The sequence below is a fragment of the Ranitomeya variabilis genome, chromosome 5, assembly GCF_051348905.1.
Source record: "Ranitomeya variabilis isolate aRanVar5 chromosome 5, aRanVar5.hap1, whole genome shotgun sequence".
Lineage (NCBI taxonomy): Eukaryota > Metazoa > Chordata > Amphibia > Anura > Dendrobatidae > Ranitomeya > Ranitomeya variabilis.
This window is the reverse complement of record NC_135236.1, coordinates 64,588,551-64,607,078: the sequence shown is the minus strand read 5'-3', so window position 1 is coordinate 64,607,078 and position 18,528 is coordinate 64,588,551. Positions and strand designations below refer to the sequence as shown.

Here is an 18,528-nt window from a genome sequence, read left to right as displayed (position 1 = left end):
ACGCGGCGATACCAAATATGTGTACTTCTATTGTTTTTTTTTTATTTACATAAATAAATGGATTTATTGGAAAAAAATTTATTTATTTGTTTTTTTCTTTATTTGGGGATTTTTTTTTTTTACTTTATAACATTGTCCCAGGGTGGGACATCCCTATATTTCATCAGATCGCTGATCTGACAGGCAGTGCAGGAGGCTTTCCGACGCCTGCTCTGAGCAGGCGTCGGCAAGCCACCTCAGTGAAGGACCCGGAAGGAGCCCCGTGGCCATTTTGGATCCGGGGACTCCTTCCCGAACACCGGAACAACGCGATCGCATCGCGTTAATCTGGTGGGAGAGCGAAGGGAGCCCCCATCCCTGCATGATGCGCCTCTATGTCGCTGTCATTACTAACAGCGGCATCAGAGGGGTTAAATGCGCTAGCACCCATCGTGGGCATTGATGCGGGGTGTCAGCTGTCACATACAGCTGACACCCGCACGCGATCGCCGCAGTGCTCACTGTGAGACCGCGCGATCGTGCCGCCGTACTAGCACTGCGGTTTGCGGGAACTCAGTTCCCGCAGAGCAGTACTAGTGCGGCGCATGTCGGGAAGGGGTTAAGCATGGATGGCCAGAAAAAGAGTCTAGCAATAGCTTTCTGTGTAGCTTTGACGCCACAGGATGACCACTCAAGACAGAATTATGAAACTCATGCAACAGACGTAATCTTAAGCACACAGGCACAAATAATTTGGACCTTCGAGTAGCGGAAGGAGCCAAAGACTGGACTCTGTGGAGCTACGCTTCCAACGCCGAGCATATCATAGAAACCACAGTACCCTGAGGAAGAATGAAGGATGGATGTTCTGGAGGAGAAACTGAGAGATCAGCCCTCACATTCTTCGACCCTGACCTGAACATGATAGAAAAATTTAATCTAGAAAAAAATAAGAACCATCTGGCCTGTCTAGTCGTAAACCGTTTAGCTGATCCCATATGAAATAAATTTTTATGATCCGTCATCACACTAACCTGATGACTAACTCCCTCCAAAAAATGTCTCCATTCTTCAAAACTAATTTGACAGCAAGAAGCTCGTGACTCCCAGGATCATAATTTCTCTCAGCAGACAAAAAATTTCTTGAAAAAAATAAGCAGGCCATTAGTTGGTCAGAGTTTTGGAACCTTGAGATAATACAGCCCCTACCCCGACTTCTGAAGCAATTACAGGATTGTGAATATGCAGCCATGGAAACCCCAACACCAACCAAGCAGGCAAATTATCCAAAACATAGCAGGAGATGGACTCAGAGTGAATTGTTCCCACTCTAAGTGCGAATTCCACTGTTACCAGATGGACAAGGTTCTGGAGTAACGGTGTCCTGTCAATGATGACAATTTGAATGGGTCTTTCCAACCTAACTGTTCCTAATCCTAATCTCAGGACTAGTCCTGAATTGATGAAGTTGGCAGCAGGCTCACAATCAATGAAAGCTACCTTTGATAATGACTGATTTTGGAAAAGTAGTTCCACATTCAGCAATACTTTATCTGAGGAGTAAAAGGTACCTGGAAGCCTGGGCGACCTCCTCGACAGTCACCCAGTCTTAAGCACTTTCCTGACGGCTTGCTTGCTTGAGGGTGTATCGAGCAGTGTTTTAGAAAATGCTGAGCGCACCCACAGTAGAGACAAAGTCCAAGATCACACTTATGTCTCCTCTCAATGGTTCGAGAGCTGGATGTTCCAACTGCCATCGGTTCCTCCTCAGGTAGATGAACTGAATCGGGGGAAATGATGAGACCTCCTGCTGCTCATCATGCCTCTCCAGCGATCCAACTGAACAGCCTGAGTCATTGCCTCCCCCAAGGAACAGGGCGGAGTATGCAGAGCCAGAGAGTCCTTAAAGCCTTGGTGAAACTGACACTTGAGAGCAGCATCATTCCATTAAACTTCAGTGGACCATTGCTGGAACTTAGTACTATAGTCCTCAGCTGTGCAGCCCCCGTGTCAGGTTCATGATCTTTGGCTCCACGACCTGGATTCTGTCAAGTGTCAAAGGCAAATCCAAGGACCAGCAACAAAGTTCAGAATAAAAGACTAGGTGCACAAAGCACACACACCTCTTGAGCAAACCTACAATTGGTAGTAATCTAAGGCAAAGAGGTGGCTAAATAACCAGGTAATTACTCCTAACAGGAGACCCATGGATGAACCCTGGCCCTGATTGTAACTCAAAACACTGAAAACTAAGCACACCTCTGCATTCAATTGGACAGTTGAGCTGTTCATTACCATACTGACAGCTCAGCATGCTGTCCTAGATTGGACAGCAGAGCTGTCAGTCACTACATCAAGCCACACTGATAGGTGGAATCATGACACTATGGTCCCTAACTAGAGTAAGACTTGTGGGGAGACAGACAAGGAGGTGAACCCCACTTTTAAGATGCGCCTCATTCATTAATCTTAAAGGGGGGTTCTCAAGTTATTAAATTGCTTTAATTAATGGGGCAGCATAAAATAAGTTGGCAATCAAGTTTCTTTTTCTCTATCTGATATTATTCTCCTGATATGAGATCTTTATCTAACATAGTGTACAGATGGTTTCAATGGAGCTTGACCACCAGAGAGTTTCCGAGAGTGCGCAGTCGTTACGTTCCAGGAGCGTTCCAGTCCACTGATTTCTACTGAGCAGTTATCTTCTCTCCTCCCTCTCAGCTCCTGACGAGCTGCTGTTATAAATCCTGCAAAATTACCAACTCCAAGCATCAACTGCTTCCAAAGCAGGTCTCCTAATCACAGCTCTTGGCTCTTGTTGCCCATAGCTATGTGTTCACTGAGTTACTGGATCGCCCCCATGGGGCCGTGGGGTACTCAGTACCAGGTCCTTCAGTTCACAGCGGAATGTCACGGTGGCTGACCCCGTCTGTGGCCCTAGGGACATCCGTTTAAAGGGGAAAGGTCTTTAAAGGGGAATGTTCGTGACGCCACCTGTGGTATTCCGTCAGGGTGACCGACGCTGCTTTAAGGGGTCCGCTGGGGTGATGTTATGGCAGCTAGATGGTATACCTTCCCACAGGTGAAGTGTATCCCCAGGGCTTCCCAGTGTGTAGATGGTGGACGGTGAGAGGCGCAGTGAAGAATGAGGACACAATGTTGCAGTCTATTTACCTTTTTACTGAAGGCTTCAGCATCCACAGTCCAGAGCACCCGACCACAGGGCAGGCAGAGTCCGGCCGGTTTGGAGGCAAGTCCAGAGTCCCCTTTTCCAGGTGGAAATCAGTAGCCTTCCTCTAGCGCCGTGCGTTGTAGTACCTTTCTGCTAAGCATCTTATAAGGTCCTCACAACTGTTGAAGATGTTATAGTTGTTATGTCTCTCTCTCTCTGTCCCCCAGATGGATAGGACAAACCCGTATGACCGGTGGCTTGAGGCGTTTTACAGGGACTCTATCATGCCCCAGCCTCTCGTGGGTGCCACCTTGCCTTCTGGGTGTAGGGCGGGCAGGTAACGTGAAATTAGCTGTCCTGCCGGTCTCTGGAGCAAGGTATAAAGGACTGTTGCTCCCTCGGTGTTCCGGCTACCGGGATCTTGCGCCTCAGAAGGAGGAAGCCTGTGCAGGGCAGAACTCCTCTGATATCCACTCCTTTGCTACGACTTCTTCACCCTCTCTACAATACAGTTCTCTTTCAGTGTCTCTTTCTGGAAGCTGCAGCACTCAGGGCAGGCGCAGCTCCGTGTCCTTCTGTCTCGGCCTCTGACATTATCCCACCCCTGTCAGAGACTAACTACCTGAGCGAAGCTCAGCCAGCAACTCACTAACTTCCTATCCAGGCAACCTGTTTACCTAAGTGTCAGGAGTGCCCTAATAAATAGGAGCATAGCTTCCCCTGGTGGCCTGGAGTATGAAATGTGTTGCATGTTTGTGATACCTGGATTCGGTTGTCCTTCTTTGCCTCCAAACGTAACATCACTCCCCCTAGAGGAGAATGATATTACTGCAACGACCAGGACCCTGGGGAGCTGCATTACCTTTATGTGCGAATCCAGATGATAACAGTGCAGACTCAGAACAAACCATTGATAGCTGAATGTGTTACAGCACAACTTGTGCTGGGCTTTATAGTTCTATTAATACTGCGGCTCTGCTACTCACCAGAACGGACACTCAAGGAGTAGAGCCCAACCTGCAAGAAACAAATTGAGAAATACCGTACCCCTTTAATGAATCAGGCGGCACTGGCTGCACTACGCCCCCTCATCAAGAGCGGGGTGTACAATTCTGGACTTGATGAATCGGGCGCTATGTGCTTACATCACACTGCTATGTAATTTATATACGCGCCTCCAGGACAGCGGCTCCGGCTGTGACTGCAGCTTTACAGCAGCAATGGAGGGCAATGACTGAGGATGTGTAGACGGTGGATGTCAGTGATGTCAGCGATTGTATAATCTATTATATATGGTTCTATCTATAATGGATACAGATGGAAAAGACACGGCAGCAGCACAGTCCTTAGTGGGGGGGATACTCCTGCTAAGAAACCTCCAGATACAAAGAGCAAATATCAGACGCTCCAAGTATCTATGAGAAATAATGAGGATTATTCACCCGAGTATTATTATTATTCACAGTCAGCACCTTATCAAACAGGAACAGCACACGTGGGAAGAAACATCATTTTATTACCTGGATTTATTGGAAGGCAGCCCGTTTTGCTGAATCATCTATCATCTATCTATCATCTATTATCTATCATCTACAGTATATATTATCTATCTATCTATTATCTATTATCTATCTATCATCTATCTATTATCTATCTATTATCTATCTATTATCTATCTATCTATCATCAATTATATATCTATCTATCTATTATCTATCTATTATCTATTATCTATCTTCTATCTATTATCTATCTTCTATCTATTATCTATCTATCTATCTATCATCTATCTATCACCTATCTATCTATCTATCTATCTATCTATCTATCTATTATCTATCTATTATCTATCTATCTATCATCAATTATATATCTATCTATCTATTATTTATCTATTATCTATCTATCTATCTATCTATCTATCATCTATTATCTATCTATCTATCATCTATTATCTATCTATATATCTATTATATATCTATCATCTATTATCTATCTATCTATCATCTATCTATCATCTATCTATATATCTATCTATTATCTATATATCTATTATATATCTATCATCTATTATTTGTCTATTATCTATTTATTACCTATTTTCTATCTATCTCCTATGTATCTCTCATCCATTACTTGGTTATTACATGTGCCCTGTACTTCCTGCCTCCTTTTTATGACCTTGATCACACAGAGCCCTCCTGCTATCATCTGTCGCCAGTGTCAGGGCCTCTCATCTCTCTTGGCTTCTCCGTCCTCTGCTGTGATGATCAGGGGAACTGTCCCGGCTCCTGAGCTACAGGACAAACTCAGCTGTGCGCTGGCTGCACCTCTTCTGTCCTGCAGGGGGAGCTGTAGCAACCAAATCTTTCAAAGTTCTGCAGCCTATTAATTCACATAGAGGGTTAAAAAAAACTGATGAAATGGGATTATTCCTGTGTAGATAGATGCAGGACTGGGCACAGAGGGCAGTGTTATGACTGGTGGGTGCTGTGTAATGACGGGTGGGTGCTGTGTAATGACTGGTGGGTGCTGTGTAATGACTCTGGTGGGTGCTGTGTAATGACTGGTGGGTGCTGTGTAATGACTGGTGGGTGCTGTGTAATGACTCTGGTGGGTGCTGTGTAGTGGTTCCGGTGGGTGCTGTGTAATGACTGGGTGGGTGCTGTGTAATGACTGGTGGGTGCTGTGTAATGACTGGTGGGTGCTGTGTAATGACTGGTGGGTGCTGTGTAATGACTGGTGGGTGCTGTGTAATGACTGGTGGGTGCTGTGTAATGACTCTGGTGGGTGCTGTGTAATGACTGGTGGGTGCTGTGTAATGACTGGTGGGTGCTGTGTAATGACTGGTGGGTGCTGTGTAATGACTCTGGTGGGTGCTGTGTAGTGACTCTGGTGGGTGCTGTGTAATGACTGGTGGGTGCTGTGTAATGACTCTGGTGGGTGCTATGTAATGACTGGTGGGTGCTGTGTAATGACTGGTGGGTGCTGTGTAGTGACTCTGGTGGGTGCTGTGTAATGACTCTGGTGGGTGCTGTGTAATGACTCTGGTGGGTGCTGTGTAATGACTGGTGGGTGCTGTGTAGTGACTCTGGTGGGTGCTGTGTAATGACTCTGGTGGGTGCTGTGTAATGACTGGTGGGTGCTGTGTAATGACTGGTGGGTGCTGTGTAATGACTCTGGTGGGTGCTGTGTAATGACTCTGGTGGGTGCTGTGTAATGACTCTGGTGGGTGCTGTGTAATGACTGGTGGGTGCTGTGTAGTGACTCTGGTGGGTGCTGTGTAATGACTCTGGTGGGTGCTGTGTAATGACTGGTGGGTGCTGTGTAATGACTGGTGGGTGCTGTGTAATGACTGGTGGGTGCTGTGTAATGACTCTGGTGGGTGCTGTGTAATGACTCTGGCGGGTGCTGTGTAATGACTGGTGGGTGCTGTGTAATGACTGGTGGGTGCTGTGTAGTGACTCCGGTGGGTGCTGTGTAATGACCGGTGGGTGCTGTGTAATGACTCTGGTGGGTGCTGTGTAATGACTGGTGGGTGCTGTGTAATGACTCTGGTGGGTGCTGTGTAGTGACTCTGGTGGGTGCTGTGTAATGACTGGTGGGTGCTGTGTAATGACTCTGGTGGGTGCTATGTAATGACTGGTGGGTGCTGTGTAATGACTGGTGGGTGCTGTGTAGTGACTCTGGTGGGTGCTGTGTAATGACTGGTGGGTGCTGTGTAATGACTGGTGGGTGCTGTGTAATGACTCTGGTGGGTGCTGTGTAATGACTGGTGGGTGCTGTGTAATGACTCTGGTGGGTGCTGTGTAGTGACTCTGGTGGGTGCTGTGTAATGACTGGTGGGTGCTGTGTAATGACTCTGGTGGGTGCTATGTAATGACTGGTGGGTGCTGTGTAATGACTGGTGGGTGCTGTGTAGTGACTCTGGTGGGTGCTGTGTAATGACTGGTGGGTGCTGTGTAGTGACTCTGGTGGGTGCTGTGTAATGACTCTGGTGGGTGCTGTGTAATGACTGGTGGGTGCTGTGTAGTGACTCTGGTGGGTGCTGTGTAATGACTGGTGGGTGCTGTGTAATGACTGGTGGGTGCTGTGTAATGACTGGTGGGTGCAGTGTAATGACTCTGGTGGGTGCTGTGTAATGACTCTGGCGGGTGCTGTGTAATGACTGGTGGGTGCTGTGTAATGACTGGTGGGTGCTGTGTAGTGACTCCGGTGGGTGCTGTGTAATGACCGGTGGGTGCTGTGTAATGACTCTGGTGGGTGCTGTGTAATGACTGGTGGGTGCTGTGTAATGACTCTGGTGGGTGCTGTGTAGTGGTTCCGGTGGGTGCTGTGTGATAACTCTGGTGGGTGCTGTGTAATGACCGGTGGGTGCTGTGTAGTGACTCCGGTAGGTGCTATGTAATGACCGGTGGGTGCTGTGTAATGACTCTGGTGGGTGCTGTGTAATGACTGGTGGGTGCTGTGTAATGACTCTGGTGGGTGCCGTGTAATGACTCTGGTGGGTGCTGTGTAATGACTGGTGGGTGCTGTGTAATGACTCTGGTGGGTGCTGTGTAATGACTGGTGGGTGCTGTGTAATGACTCTGGTGGGTGCTGTGTAGTGACTCTGGTGGGTGCTGTGTAATGACTCTGGTGGGTGCTGTGTAATGACTCTGGTGGGTGCTGTGTAATGACTGGTGGGTGCTGTGTAATGACTCTGGTGGGTGCTGTGTAATGACTGGTGGGTGCTGTGTAGTGACTCTGGTGGGTGCTGTGTAATGACTGGTGGGTGCTGTGTAATGACTCTGGTGGGTGCTGTGTAGTGGTTCCGGTGGGTGCTGTGTGATAACTCTGGTGGGTGCTGTGTAATGACTGGTGGGTGCTGTGTAGTGACTCCGGTGGGTGCTGTGTAATGACCGGTGGGAGCTGTGTAGTGACTCTGGTGGGTGCTGTGTAATGACTGGTGGGTGCTGTGTAATGACTCTGGTGGGTGCTGTGTAGTGGTTCCGGTGGGTGCTGTGTGACAACTCTGGTGGGTGCTGTGTAATGACTGGTGGGTGTTGTGTAATGACTCCGGTGGGTGCTGTGTAATGACCGGTGGGTGCTGTGTAATGACTGGTGGGTGCTGTGTAATGACTGGTGGGTGCTGTGTAGTGGTTCCGGTGGGTGCTGTGTGATAACTCTGGTGGGTGCTGTGTAATGACCGGTGGGTGCTGTGTAATGACTGGTGGGTGCTGTGTGATAACTCTGGTGGGTGCTGTGTAATGACCGGTGGGTGCTGTGTAATGACTCTGGTGGGTGTTGCGTAATGACTCTGGTGGGTGCTGTGTTATGACCGGAGGGTGCTGTGTAATGACTGGTGGGTGCTGTGTAGTGGTTCCGGTGGGTGCAGTGTAATGACTCCGGTGGGTGCTGTGTAAGGACTCCGCTGGGTGCTGTGTAATGACCGGTGGGTGCTGTGTAATGACTCTGGTGGGTGTTGTGTAATGACTCTGGTGGGTGCTGTGTAATGACCGGTGGGTGCTGTGTAATGACTGGTGGGTGCTGTGTGATAACTCTGGTGGGTGCTGTGTAATGACCGGTGGGTGCTGTGTAATGACCGGTGGGTGCTGTGTAATGACTGGTGGGTGCTGTGTAGTGGTTCCGGTGGGTGCAGTGTAAGGACTCCGCTGGGTGCTGTGTAATGACCGGTGGGTGCTGTGTAATGACTCTGGTGGGTGTTGTGTAATGATTGGTGGGTGCTGCGTAATGACCGGTGGGTGCTGTGTAATGACTCCGGTGGGTGCTGTGTAATGACTGGTGGGTGCTGTGTAATGACTCTGGTGGGTGTTGTGTAATGACTCTGGTGGGTGCTGTGTAATGACTCTGGTGGGTGCTGCGTAATGACCGGTGGGTGCTGTGTAATGACTGGTGGGTGCTGTGTAATGACTCTGGTGGGTGTTGTGTAATGACTCTGGTGGGTGCTGTGTAATGACTCTGGTGGGTGCTGTGTAATGACTGGTGGGTGCTGTGTAGTGACTCCGGTGGGTGCTGTGTAATGACCGGTGGGTGCTGTGTAATGACTCTGGTGGGTGCTGTGTAATGACTGGTGGGTGCTGTGTAATGACTCTGGTGGGTGCTGTGTAGTGACTCTGGTGGGTGCTGTGTAATGACTGGTGGGTGCTGTGTAATGACTGGTGGGTGCTGTGTAATGACTGGTGGGTGCTGTGTAGTGACTCTGGTGGGTGCTGTGTAATGACTGGTGGGTGCTGTGTAATGACTGGTGGGTGCTGTGTAATGACTCTGGTGGGTGCTGTGTAATGACTGGTGGGTGCTGTGTAATGACTCTGGTGGGTGCTGTGTAGTGACTCTGGTGGGTGCTGTGTAATGACTGGTGGGTGCTGTGTAATGACTCTGGTGGGTGCTATGTAATGACTGGTGGGTGCTGTGTAATGACTGGTGGGTGCTGTGTAGTGACTCTGGTGGGTGCTGTGTAATGACTGGTGGGTGCTGTGTAGTGACTCTGGTGGGTGCTGTGTAATGACTCTGGTGGGTGCTGTGTAATGACTGGTGGGTGCTGTGTAGTGACTCTGGTGGGTGCTGTGTAATGACTGGTGGGTGCTGTGTAATGACTGGTGGGTGCTGTGTAATGACTGGTGGGTGCAGTGTAATGACTCTGGTGGGTGCTGTGTAATGACTCTGGCGGGTGCTGTGTAATGACTGGTGGGTGCTGTGTAATGACTGGTGGGTGCTGTGTAGTGACTCCGGTGGGTGCTGTGTAATGACCGGTGGGTGCTGTGTAATGACTCTGGTGGGTGCTGTGTAATGACTGGTGGGTGCTGTGTAATGACTCTGGTGGGTGCTGTGTAGTGGTTCCGGTGGGTGCTGTGTGATAACTCTGGTGGGTGCTGTGTAATGACCGGTGGGTGCTGTGTAGTGACTCCGGTGGGTGCTGTGTAGTGACTCCGGTAGGTGCTATGTAATGACCGGTGGGTGCTGTGTAATGACTCTGGTGGGTGCTGTGTAATGACTGGTGGGTGCTGTGTAATGACTCTGGTGGGTGCCATGTAATGACTCTGGTGGGTGCTGTGTAATGACTGGTGGGTGCTGTGTAATGACTCTGGTGGGTGCTGTGTAATGACTGGTGGGTGCTGTGTAATGACTCTGGTGGGTGCTGTGTAGTGACTCTGGTGGGTGCTGTGTAATGACTCTGGTGGGTGCTGTGTAATGACTCTGGTGGGTGCTGTGTAATGACTGGTGGGTGCTGTGTAATGACTCTGGTGGGTGCTGTGTAATGACTGGTGGGTGCTGTGTAGTGACTCTGGTGGGTGCTGTGTAATGACTGGTGGGTGCTGTGTAATGACTCTGGTGGGTGCTGTGTAGTGGTTCCGGTGGGTGCTGTGTGATAACTCTGGTGGGTGCTGTGTAATGACTGGTGGGTGCTGTGTAGTGACTCCGGTGGGTGCTGTGTAATGACCGGTGGGAGCTGTGTAATGACTCTGGTGGGTGCTGTGTAATGACTGGTGGGTGCTGTGTAATGACTGGTGGGTGCTGTGTAGTGGTTCCGGTGGGTGCTGTGTGATAACTCTGGTGGGTGCTGTGTAATGACCGGTGGGTGCTGTGTAATGACTGGTGGGTGCTGTGTGATAACTCTGGTGGGTGCTGTGTAATGACCGGTGGGTGCTGTGTAATGACTCTGGTGGGTGCTGTGTAATGACCGGAGGGTGCTGTGTAATGACTCTGGTGGGTGCTATGTAATGACTCTGGTGGGTGCTGTGTAGTGGTTCCGGTGGGTGCAGTGTAATGACTCCGGTGGGTGCTGTGTAAGGACTCCGCTGGGTGCTGTGTAATGACTCTGGTGGGTGCTGTGTAATGACCGGTGGGTGCTGTGTAATGACTGGTGGGTGCTGTGTGATAACTCTGGTGGGTGCTGTGTAATGACCGGTGGGTGCTGTGTAATGACCGGAGGGTGCTGTGTAATGACTGGTGGGTGCTGTGTAGTGGTTCCGGTGGGTGCAGTGTAAGGACTCCGCTGGGTGCTGTGTAATGACTCTGGTGGGTGTTGTGTAATGATTGGTGGGTGCTGTGTAATGACTCCGGTGGGTGCTGTGTAATGACCGGTGGGTGCTGTGTAATGACTGGTGGGTGCTGTGTGATAACTCTGGTGGGTGCTGTGTAATGACCGGTGGGTGCTGTGTAATGACTCTGGTGGGTGCTGTGTAATGACCGGAGGGTGCTGTGTAATGACTCTGGTGGGTGCTATGTAATGACTCTGGTGGGTGCTGTGTAGTGGTTCCGGTGGGTGCAGTGTAATGACTCCGGTGGGTGCTGTGTAAGGACTCCGCTGGGTGCTGTGTAATGACTCTGGTGGGTGCTGTGTAATGACCGGTGGGTGCTGTGTAATGACTGGTGGGTGCTGTGTGATAACTCTGGTGGGTGCTGTGTAATGACCGGTGGGTGCTGTGTAATGACCGGAGGGTGCTGTGTAATGACTGGTGGGTGCTGTGTAGTGGTTCCGGTGGGTGCAGTGTAAGGACTCCGGTGGGTGCTGTGTAATGACTCTGGTGGGTGTTGTGTAATGATTGGTGGGTGCTGCGTAATGACCGGTGGGTGCTGTGTAATGACTCCGGTGGGTGCTGTGTAATGACTGGTGGGTGCTGTGTAATGACTCTGGTGGGTGTTGTGTAATGACTCTGGTGGGTGCTGTGTAATGACTCTGGTGGGTGCTGCGTAATGACCGGTGGGTGCTGTGTAATGACTGGTGGGTGCTGTGTAATGACTCTGGTGGGTGTTGTGTAATGACTCTGGTGGGTGCTGTGTAATGACTCTGGTGGGTGCTGTGTAATGACTCTGGTGGGTGCTGTGTAGTGACTCTGGTGGGTGTTGTGTAATGACTGGTGGGTGCTGTGTAATGACTCTGGTGGGTGCTGTGTAATGACTCTGGTGGGTGCTGTGTAATGACTCTGGTGGGTGCTGTGTAATGACTGGTGGGTGCTGTGTAATGACTCTGGTGGGTGCTGTGTAATGACTCTGGTGGGTGCTGTGTAGTGGTTCCGGTGGGTGCTGTGTGATAACTCTGGTGGGTGCTGTGTAGTGACTCTGGTGGGTGCTGTGTAGTGACTCTGGTGGGTGCTGTGTAATGACTGGTGGGTGCTGTGTAGTGACTCCGGTGGGTGCTGTGTAATGACCGGTGGGTGCTGTGTTATGACTCCGGTGGGTGCTGTGTTAGGACCGGTGGGTGCTGCTGCAGGGGGGCAGCCTGGATCCAGCGCTGTGCTCTGGCTGCTGTCCTTGGTGCTGTAGCCCCAGTGCGCATGCTCAGCCCTCTCCCGTCCTATAAGTAGCAGAGCACTCCGGAGTTCTCGCAGTCCGCACCATGAGCTCCTACAGCTACGAGCCGTACTACAGCAGCTCCTACAAGCGGCGGGTGGTGGAGAGCGCGCCCCGACTACACGTCCGCAGCAGCTATGCGTCCCCCAGCAGGAGCAGCTACTCCCCGGCGCTGTCCTCCGTGCGCCGCAGCTATGCCGCCTCGTCCTCCGCTTCCTCCACCCTCATCCCCAGGGCGGACTCCCTGGACCTCACCCAAGTGGCCGCAATCAGCAGCGACCTGAAGATCGTGCGCACCCAGGAGAAGGCGCAGCTGCAGGACCTGAACGATCGCTTCGCCAACTTCATAGAGCGGGTGCACGAGCTGGAGAAGCGCAACAAGGTGCTGGAAGCCGAGCTGCTCCTCCTGCGCCAGAAGCACAGCGAGCCGTCCCGACTGCGCGATCTGTACGAGCAGGAGGTGCGGGAACTGCGCATCGCGCAGGAGGAGGCGATCGGGGACCGCCAGACCATGCGCAACGACCGGGAGAGACTGGTGGAGGCGCTGCAGGCGCTCCAGGCGCGCTACGAGGAGGAGGCTCTGAGCCGGGAGGACGCAGAGGCCAGGCTGCTGGAGGTCAGGAAGGAGGCAGACATGACAGCCCTGGCCAGGGTGGAGCTGGAGAAGAGGATGGACAGCCTCCTGGATGAGATCGCCTTCCTGAAGAAAGTCCATGAGGAGGAGCTGGTGCAGCTGCAGTCCCAGGTGCAGTACGCGCAGATCTCCCTGGAGGTCGACGTGTCCAAGCCCGATCTGACCTCCGCCCTGCGCGACATCAGGGCGCAGTATGAGAAGCTGGCGGCCAAGAACATGCAATCCGCGGAGGAGTGGTTCAAGTCCAGATTCAGCGTCCTGACCCAGAGCGCGGCGCGGAATACGGAATCGGTACGCGCCGCCAAGGACGAGGTGTCGGAGAGTCGTCGTCTGCTGAAATCCAAAGCGCTGGAGATCGACGCCTGCAGGGGGGTCAACGATGCACTGGAGAGGCAGATCCAGGAGCTGGAGGACAAGCAGAGCGGGGAGATCGCCGGCATGCAGGTACTGGGAGCGGGGAAATGGCCAGCATGCAGGTACTGGTGGCGGGGACATCGCTGACATGCGGGTGCGGGGAGATGGCTGACATGCGGGTACTGGGTGCAGGGAGATGGCTGACATGCGGGTTACTGGGTGCGGGGAGATCACTGACATGCTGGTACTGGGGGCGGGGAGATCGCTGACATACTGGTACTGGGAGCGGGGAGATCGCTGACATGCTTGTACTGGGAGCGGGGAGATCACTTGCATGCTGGTACTGGGAACAGGGAGATCGCTGACATGCGGGTACTGGGAGTGGGGACATCGCTGACATACTGGTACTGGGAGCAGGAAGATCACTGACATGCTGGTACTGGGAGCGGGGAGATTGCTGACATGCTGGTACTGGGTGCGGGGAGATCGCTGACATACTGGTACTGGGAGCGGGGAGATCGCTGACATACTGGTACTGGGAGCGGGGAGATCGCTGACATGCTTGTACTGGGAGCGGGGAGATCACTTGCATGCTGGTACTGGGAACAGGGAGATCGCTGACATGCGGGTACTGGGAGTGGGGACATCGCTGACATGCTGATACTGGGAGTGGGGACATCGCTGACATACTGGTACTGGGAGCAGGGAGATCACTGACATGCTGGTACTGGGAGCGGGGAGATTGCTGACATGCTGGTACTGGGTGCGGGGAGATCGCTGACATGCTGGTACTGGGAGCGGGGAGATCGCTGACATGCTTGTACTGGGAGCGGGGAGATCACTTGCATGCTGGTACTGGGAGCGGGGAGATCACTTGCATGCTGGTACTGGGAGCGGGGAGATCACTTGCATGCTGGTACTGGGAGCGGGGAGATCGCTGACATGCTGGTACTGGGTGCGGGGAGATCGTTGACATGCTGGTACTGGGAGCAGGGAGATCTCTGACATGCTGGTACTGGGAGCGGGGAGATCACTTGCATGCTGGTACTGGGAGCGGGGAGATCGCTGACATGCTGGTACTCGGTGCAGGGAGATCGTTGACATGCTGGTACTGGGAGCAGGGAGATCTCTGACATGCTGGTACTGGGAGCGGGGAGATCACTTGCATGCTGGTACTGGGTGTGGGGAGATCGCTGACATGCTGGTCCTGGGGTGCACAGTGATGGGGAGAGAGCAGCCTGATTAATCAGAGACATGCACAGGAGCGTTCATGGTTACTTGGAGGGGAGGACTCAGGATAGATCTACTATAGACCGGAGTCAGTTGTATGATCGGCTCCGATCTGCAGACAATCAGCCCTCTACAGCATGCAGGGTCGGACTGAGGGCACAGGGTGGCAGGGAAAGGAAACTGCTGGAGAAATCCCTACTGGGTGTCAGTGCAGGATGGGAGGGTCGGGGCGGGGGTTGGGTAACATTAGGGATCGGAAGGTTTGGCACCTTGGACAGATCTAATGATGGAACTAATGGACCCAACAATGGTGACTGCTCGGCACATAGTAGCTGACTATGGAAAGCTTTAAGTATCTGTGCAATACTGGACTACAACTCCCATCTGGTGGAGCGTTCAGCCCCATGCACAGGTCAGATCCGCACATATAAAATCAGCAATACTATATAAATAATTGGAGGGCATCAATAGAACAGACATTTCTTATGAAGACAGATCTAAAGAACCCTCCACTGAATTTGCAGCTTCAACTTTAAGCTGCAGTCCCATGTAACAGGCCTTACAAAAAGACCAGCTTTTAATTCTCCTTAATTCCAGTGATAAGAAATCAGTGACCGACCCAGTGAAATTCAGCAGGAGGAGAAAGTGGGCAAAAATAGGCACCAGGAAGAATGGGGCAGGACTGGGGAGGATGGGGCAGGAGCTAGGGAGGATGGGGCAGGACTGGGAAGGATGGGGCACGAGCCAGGGAGTATGGGGCAGGAGCCAGGGAGGATTAGGCGGGACAGGGGAGGATAGAGCAGGACCAGAATGGTTGGGGCAGGAGCCAGGGAGGATGGGGCAGGACTGGGAAGAATGGGGCAGGACCGAGGAGGAAGAGCCGGACCTGGAAGGATGGGGCAGGACTGTGAAGGATGGGGCGGGACTGGGAAGGATGGAGCACGACGGGGGGAAGGACCGGACCTGGAAGGAAGGGGCAGGACTGGGAAGGATGGGGAAGGACCTGGGAGGATAGGGCAGGACTGGGAAGGATGGAGCAGGCCGGGGGGAAGGACCAGACCTGGAAGAAAGGGGCAGGACTGGGAAGGAAGGGGCAGGACTGGGAAGGATGGGGCAGGGCCTGGGAGGATAGGGCAGGACTGGGAAGGATGGAGCAGGCCGGGGGGAAGGACCGGACCTGGAAGGAAGGAGCAGGACTGGGAAGGAAGGGGCAGGACTGGGAAGGATGGGGCAGGACCTGGGAGGATAGGGCAGGACTGGGAAGGATGGAGCAGGTCAGGGGGAAGGACCGGACCTGGAAGGAAGGGGCACGAGCCAGGGAGGATGGAGCAGGACTGGGAAAGTTGGAGCAGGATCAGGGAGGAAGGGCCGGACCTGGGAGTATGGGGCAGAGCCAGGAAGGATGGGGCAGGAGCCAGACTATAAGCCTTGGATAATACTGCAATTACTGAAACATTGTCCCAGTGAAGAAAAGTGTCCGTCGGCCTCTGATGATGGCAGTATAGGGGTATGTGATCACTGCCGTTATTGTGTCCTTTTCTCACCCACAGGATGCCATTAACAAGTTAGATGAAGAGTTGAGGAACACAAAGAGTGAGATGGCGAGATACCTGAAGGAATACCAGGACCTGCTGAATGTCAAGATGGCGCTGGATATAGAGATTGCCGCATACAGGTAATTGGCACTGGTGGGGGCACGGGGAGGATGATAGGACCAGCGGTGGTCAGTGTTGGGTATTTCTGCTATTAATGTATCTAGAAGTATCTATGATGTTGGCCATCCACTGGGTAAAGCTGTTGGGCATCTTTATGTCCCTCATCTTCTACATCATGGCCTCTTCTAAGTTTCTTCTATCTGTTCCTGCAGAAAGTTACTAGAGGGTGAGGAGACCCGGCTGTGTTTCTCCGGAGTTGGCGCCATCACCAGCGGCTACACACAAAGCGCTCCCGTGTTCGGCCGCTCCGCGTACAGCCTGCAGAGCAGCTCCTACATCTCCTCGCGCTCGTTCCCCTCTTACTACGCCAGTCACGTCCAAGAAGAACAGCTCGACGTAGAAGAGACCATCGAATCCTCCAGAGCAGAAGAGGCCCAAGCAGAACCTCCTGAAGAAGAAGAAGAGGAGGAAGAAGAGGCTGCGGAGGAGGAAGAAGAAGGGGAAGAGGGAGAAGAAGAAGGTGAGACTTTTTTTTGCTTATCGGAGGGCAGAAATATGAACAACATTATATTTGATTTATTTTGCAATCATTTTTTTTTCTCAATAGGTGAAGGAGAAGAAATAGAGGAAGAAGAAGGTAAAGAAGAAGAGGATAAAGAAGGAGATGCTGAAGAAGAAGGTGAAGAAGAGAAAGAAGAGGAGGAAGAAGAAGCTGCAGAGGAAGAAACCAAAGTTAAAAAATAAATGAATGAAGATTTTCCGGCTAGTAAATGCTCCTTACTTCCAATACACTCATTCCCCTCCTGGTCCAGAAAGCCCCCTCTAAACAGCTCTATGGTTGTGTTGCCCTCCATGCCTAGATTCGGACCCTCCCGCTTTAAGCAGAGTCCCGACCCCACCCTGGCAGCTTTCCCAGGTTGTGCATGGTTACCGCAGGTGAGTCCAGAACCCGGGGCTTCCACTCATTTCATTACCTGCCAGGAAACCCTCTCCGGAGCAGCAGGGTTGTTTTTTTGGCCCCTTGACTGCAACCAGCAGAAAATTCCATAGCAATACCTATAACGCCATGACTTTCCCTTTAAATCAGAGGCACAGTCAGTGCCCGATCTGATTTCTAGTTGTCATATTTTCGGTTACCTCCAGTGTTGCACCACCATATCCTCCGTTACTGGGCGCTGCTGGCTGCAAGGACATAGGGAGCTGCAGCTAATGAATTCGTTGGTGGCTTTTGTGGATCTGTGTACTGTAATCGCAATAAAGAGGCAAAAAACAGCATCCAGTCCTCAAACTGGAAACGTGTCATAGCGTGCGCATTTATTTATCTGTGTATATGGCAGAGGAAAGACATTCAAGGGGATAATTGAGGTTTAGAAACATTATTAAGGTTGGATCTGGGGAGCAAGGTGCTAAGATGCAGGGTTATGCTGAGTTTGCACCGGTTTATTTCACGGTCCATGTAAGAAGCCCGGTGCCTGAGTCCTATCTCTGCTGTAAGTCTGGGCATTGAGAATTATGTTCGTATGAACCCAGCCTAAGCCCTTGCTTCCTGGTAAACGACGCTCATTGTTGGCATATTGCCTTTAATAATCTAAAAGGGAACCTGTCACTGCCAAAAACACTTTCTACCTGCAGATATAGTGGTAATCTGCAGGTAAATAGTGCCTGACCCCTTCACTGGAGCAGCGGCTACAGGGACAAAATGAAGTCATATTCTCCCTGTAGCCACCTGCTTTCAGTGATCTGAGTGGCTACAAAATGAGCGCACTGTAATCCCTCCCCAACACATTGATTGTCAGCTTGCTGTGCACACACTTGCTGTAGAGCACGCTGTCTATCAAAGTTACAGGGAGGGACTATATAGAGTGAGTGGTGACTGCAGCTGCTCCCTGCTTTTTCTCCTGATTGGAAGCTGCGGCTGCAGGGATGATATAATGTTAATTTTCTCCCTGTAGCCGCTGCTCCATTAATCCGGAACACTAAACACTATATACCTGCAGATTAACCCTAAATATTTTTCCGGTGACAGATTCCTTGGATTACAATAATAATGTCCTATCCTGTGATAGGTAGTAAATGATCGATGGGGGTCCCACCAATCTTGAGAACAGAGCTGTAAAATGCGCCATTGGAATAAAGTGATAGGCACACATTCTGTGTCTATGGGACTACATGAGATAACCAAGCACTGAATTTTAGAGCCCCCATTTTTG

At 51.6% G+C, this 18,528-nt stretch overlaps 1 protein-coding gene across 1 annotated transcript; it reads left to right on the top strand.

Annotated features, from left to right (window-relative positions):
• Positions 1-12,458: 12,458 nt before the first annotated feature.
• NEFL (neurofilament light chain) lies at positions 12,459-17,613 on the top strand. Its single transcript, XM_077262103.1, has 4 exons — positions 12,459-13,523; positions 16,214-16,338; positions 16,531-16,838; positions 16,926-17,613. Exons 1-4 carry the CDS (start codon positions 12,492-12,494, stop codon positions 17,060-17,062), a joined length of 1,602 nt encoding a protein of 533 aa, XP_077118218.1. The 5' UTR covers positions 12,459-12,491; the 3' UTR covers positions 17,063-17,613.
• Positions 17,614-18,528: the final 915 nt, after the last annotated feature.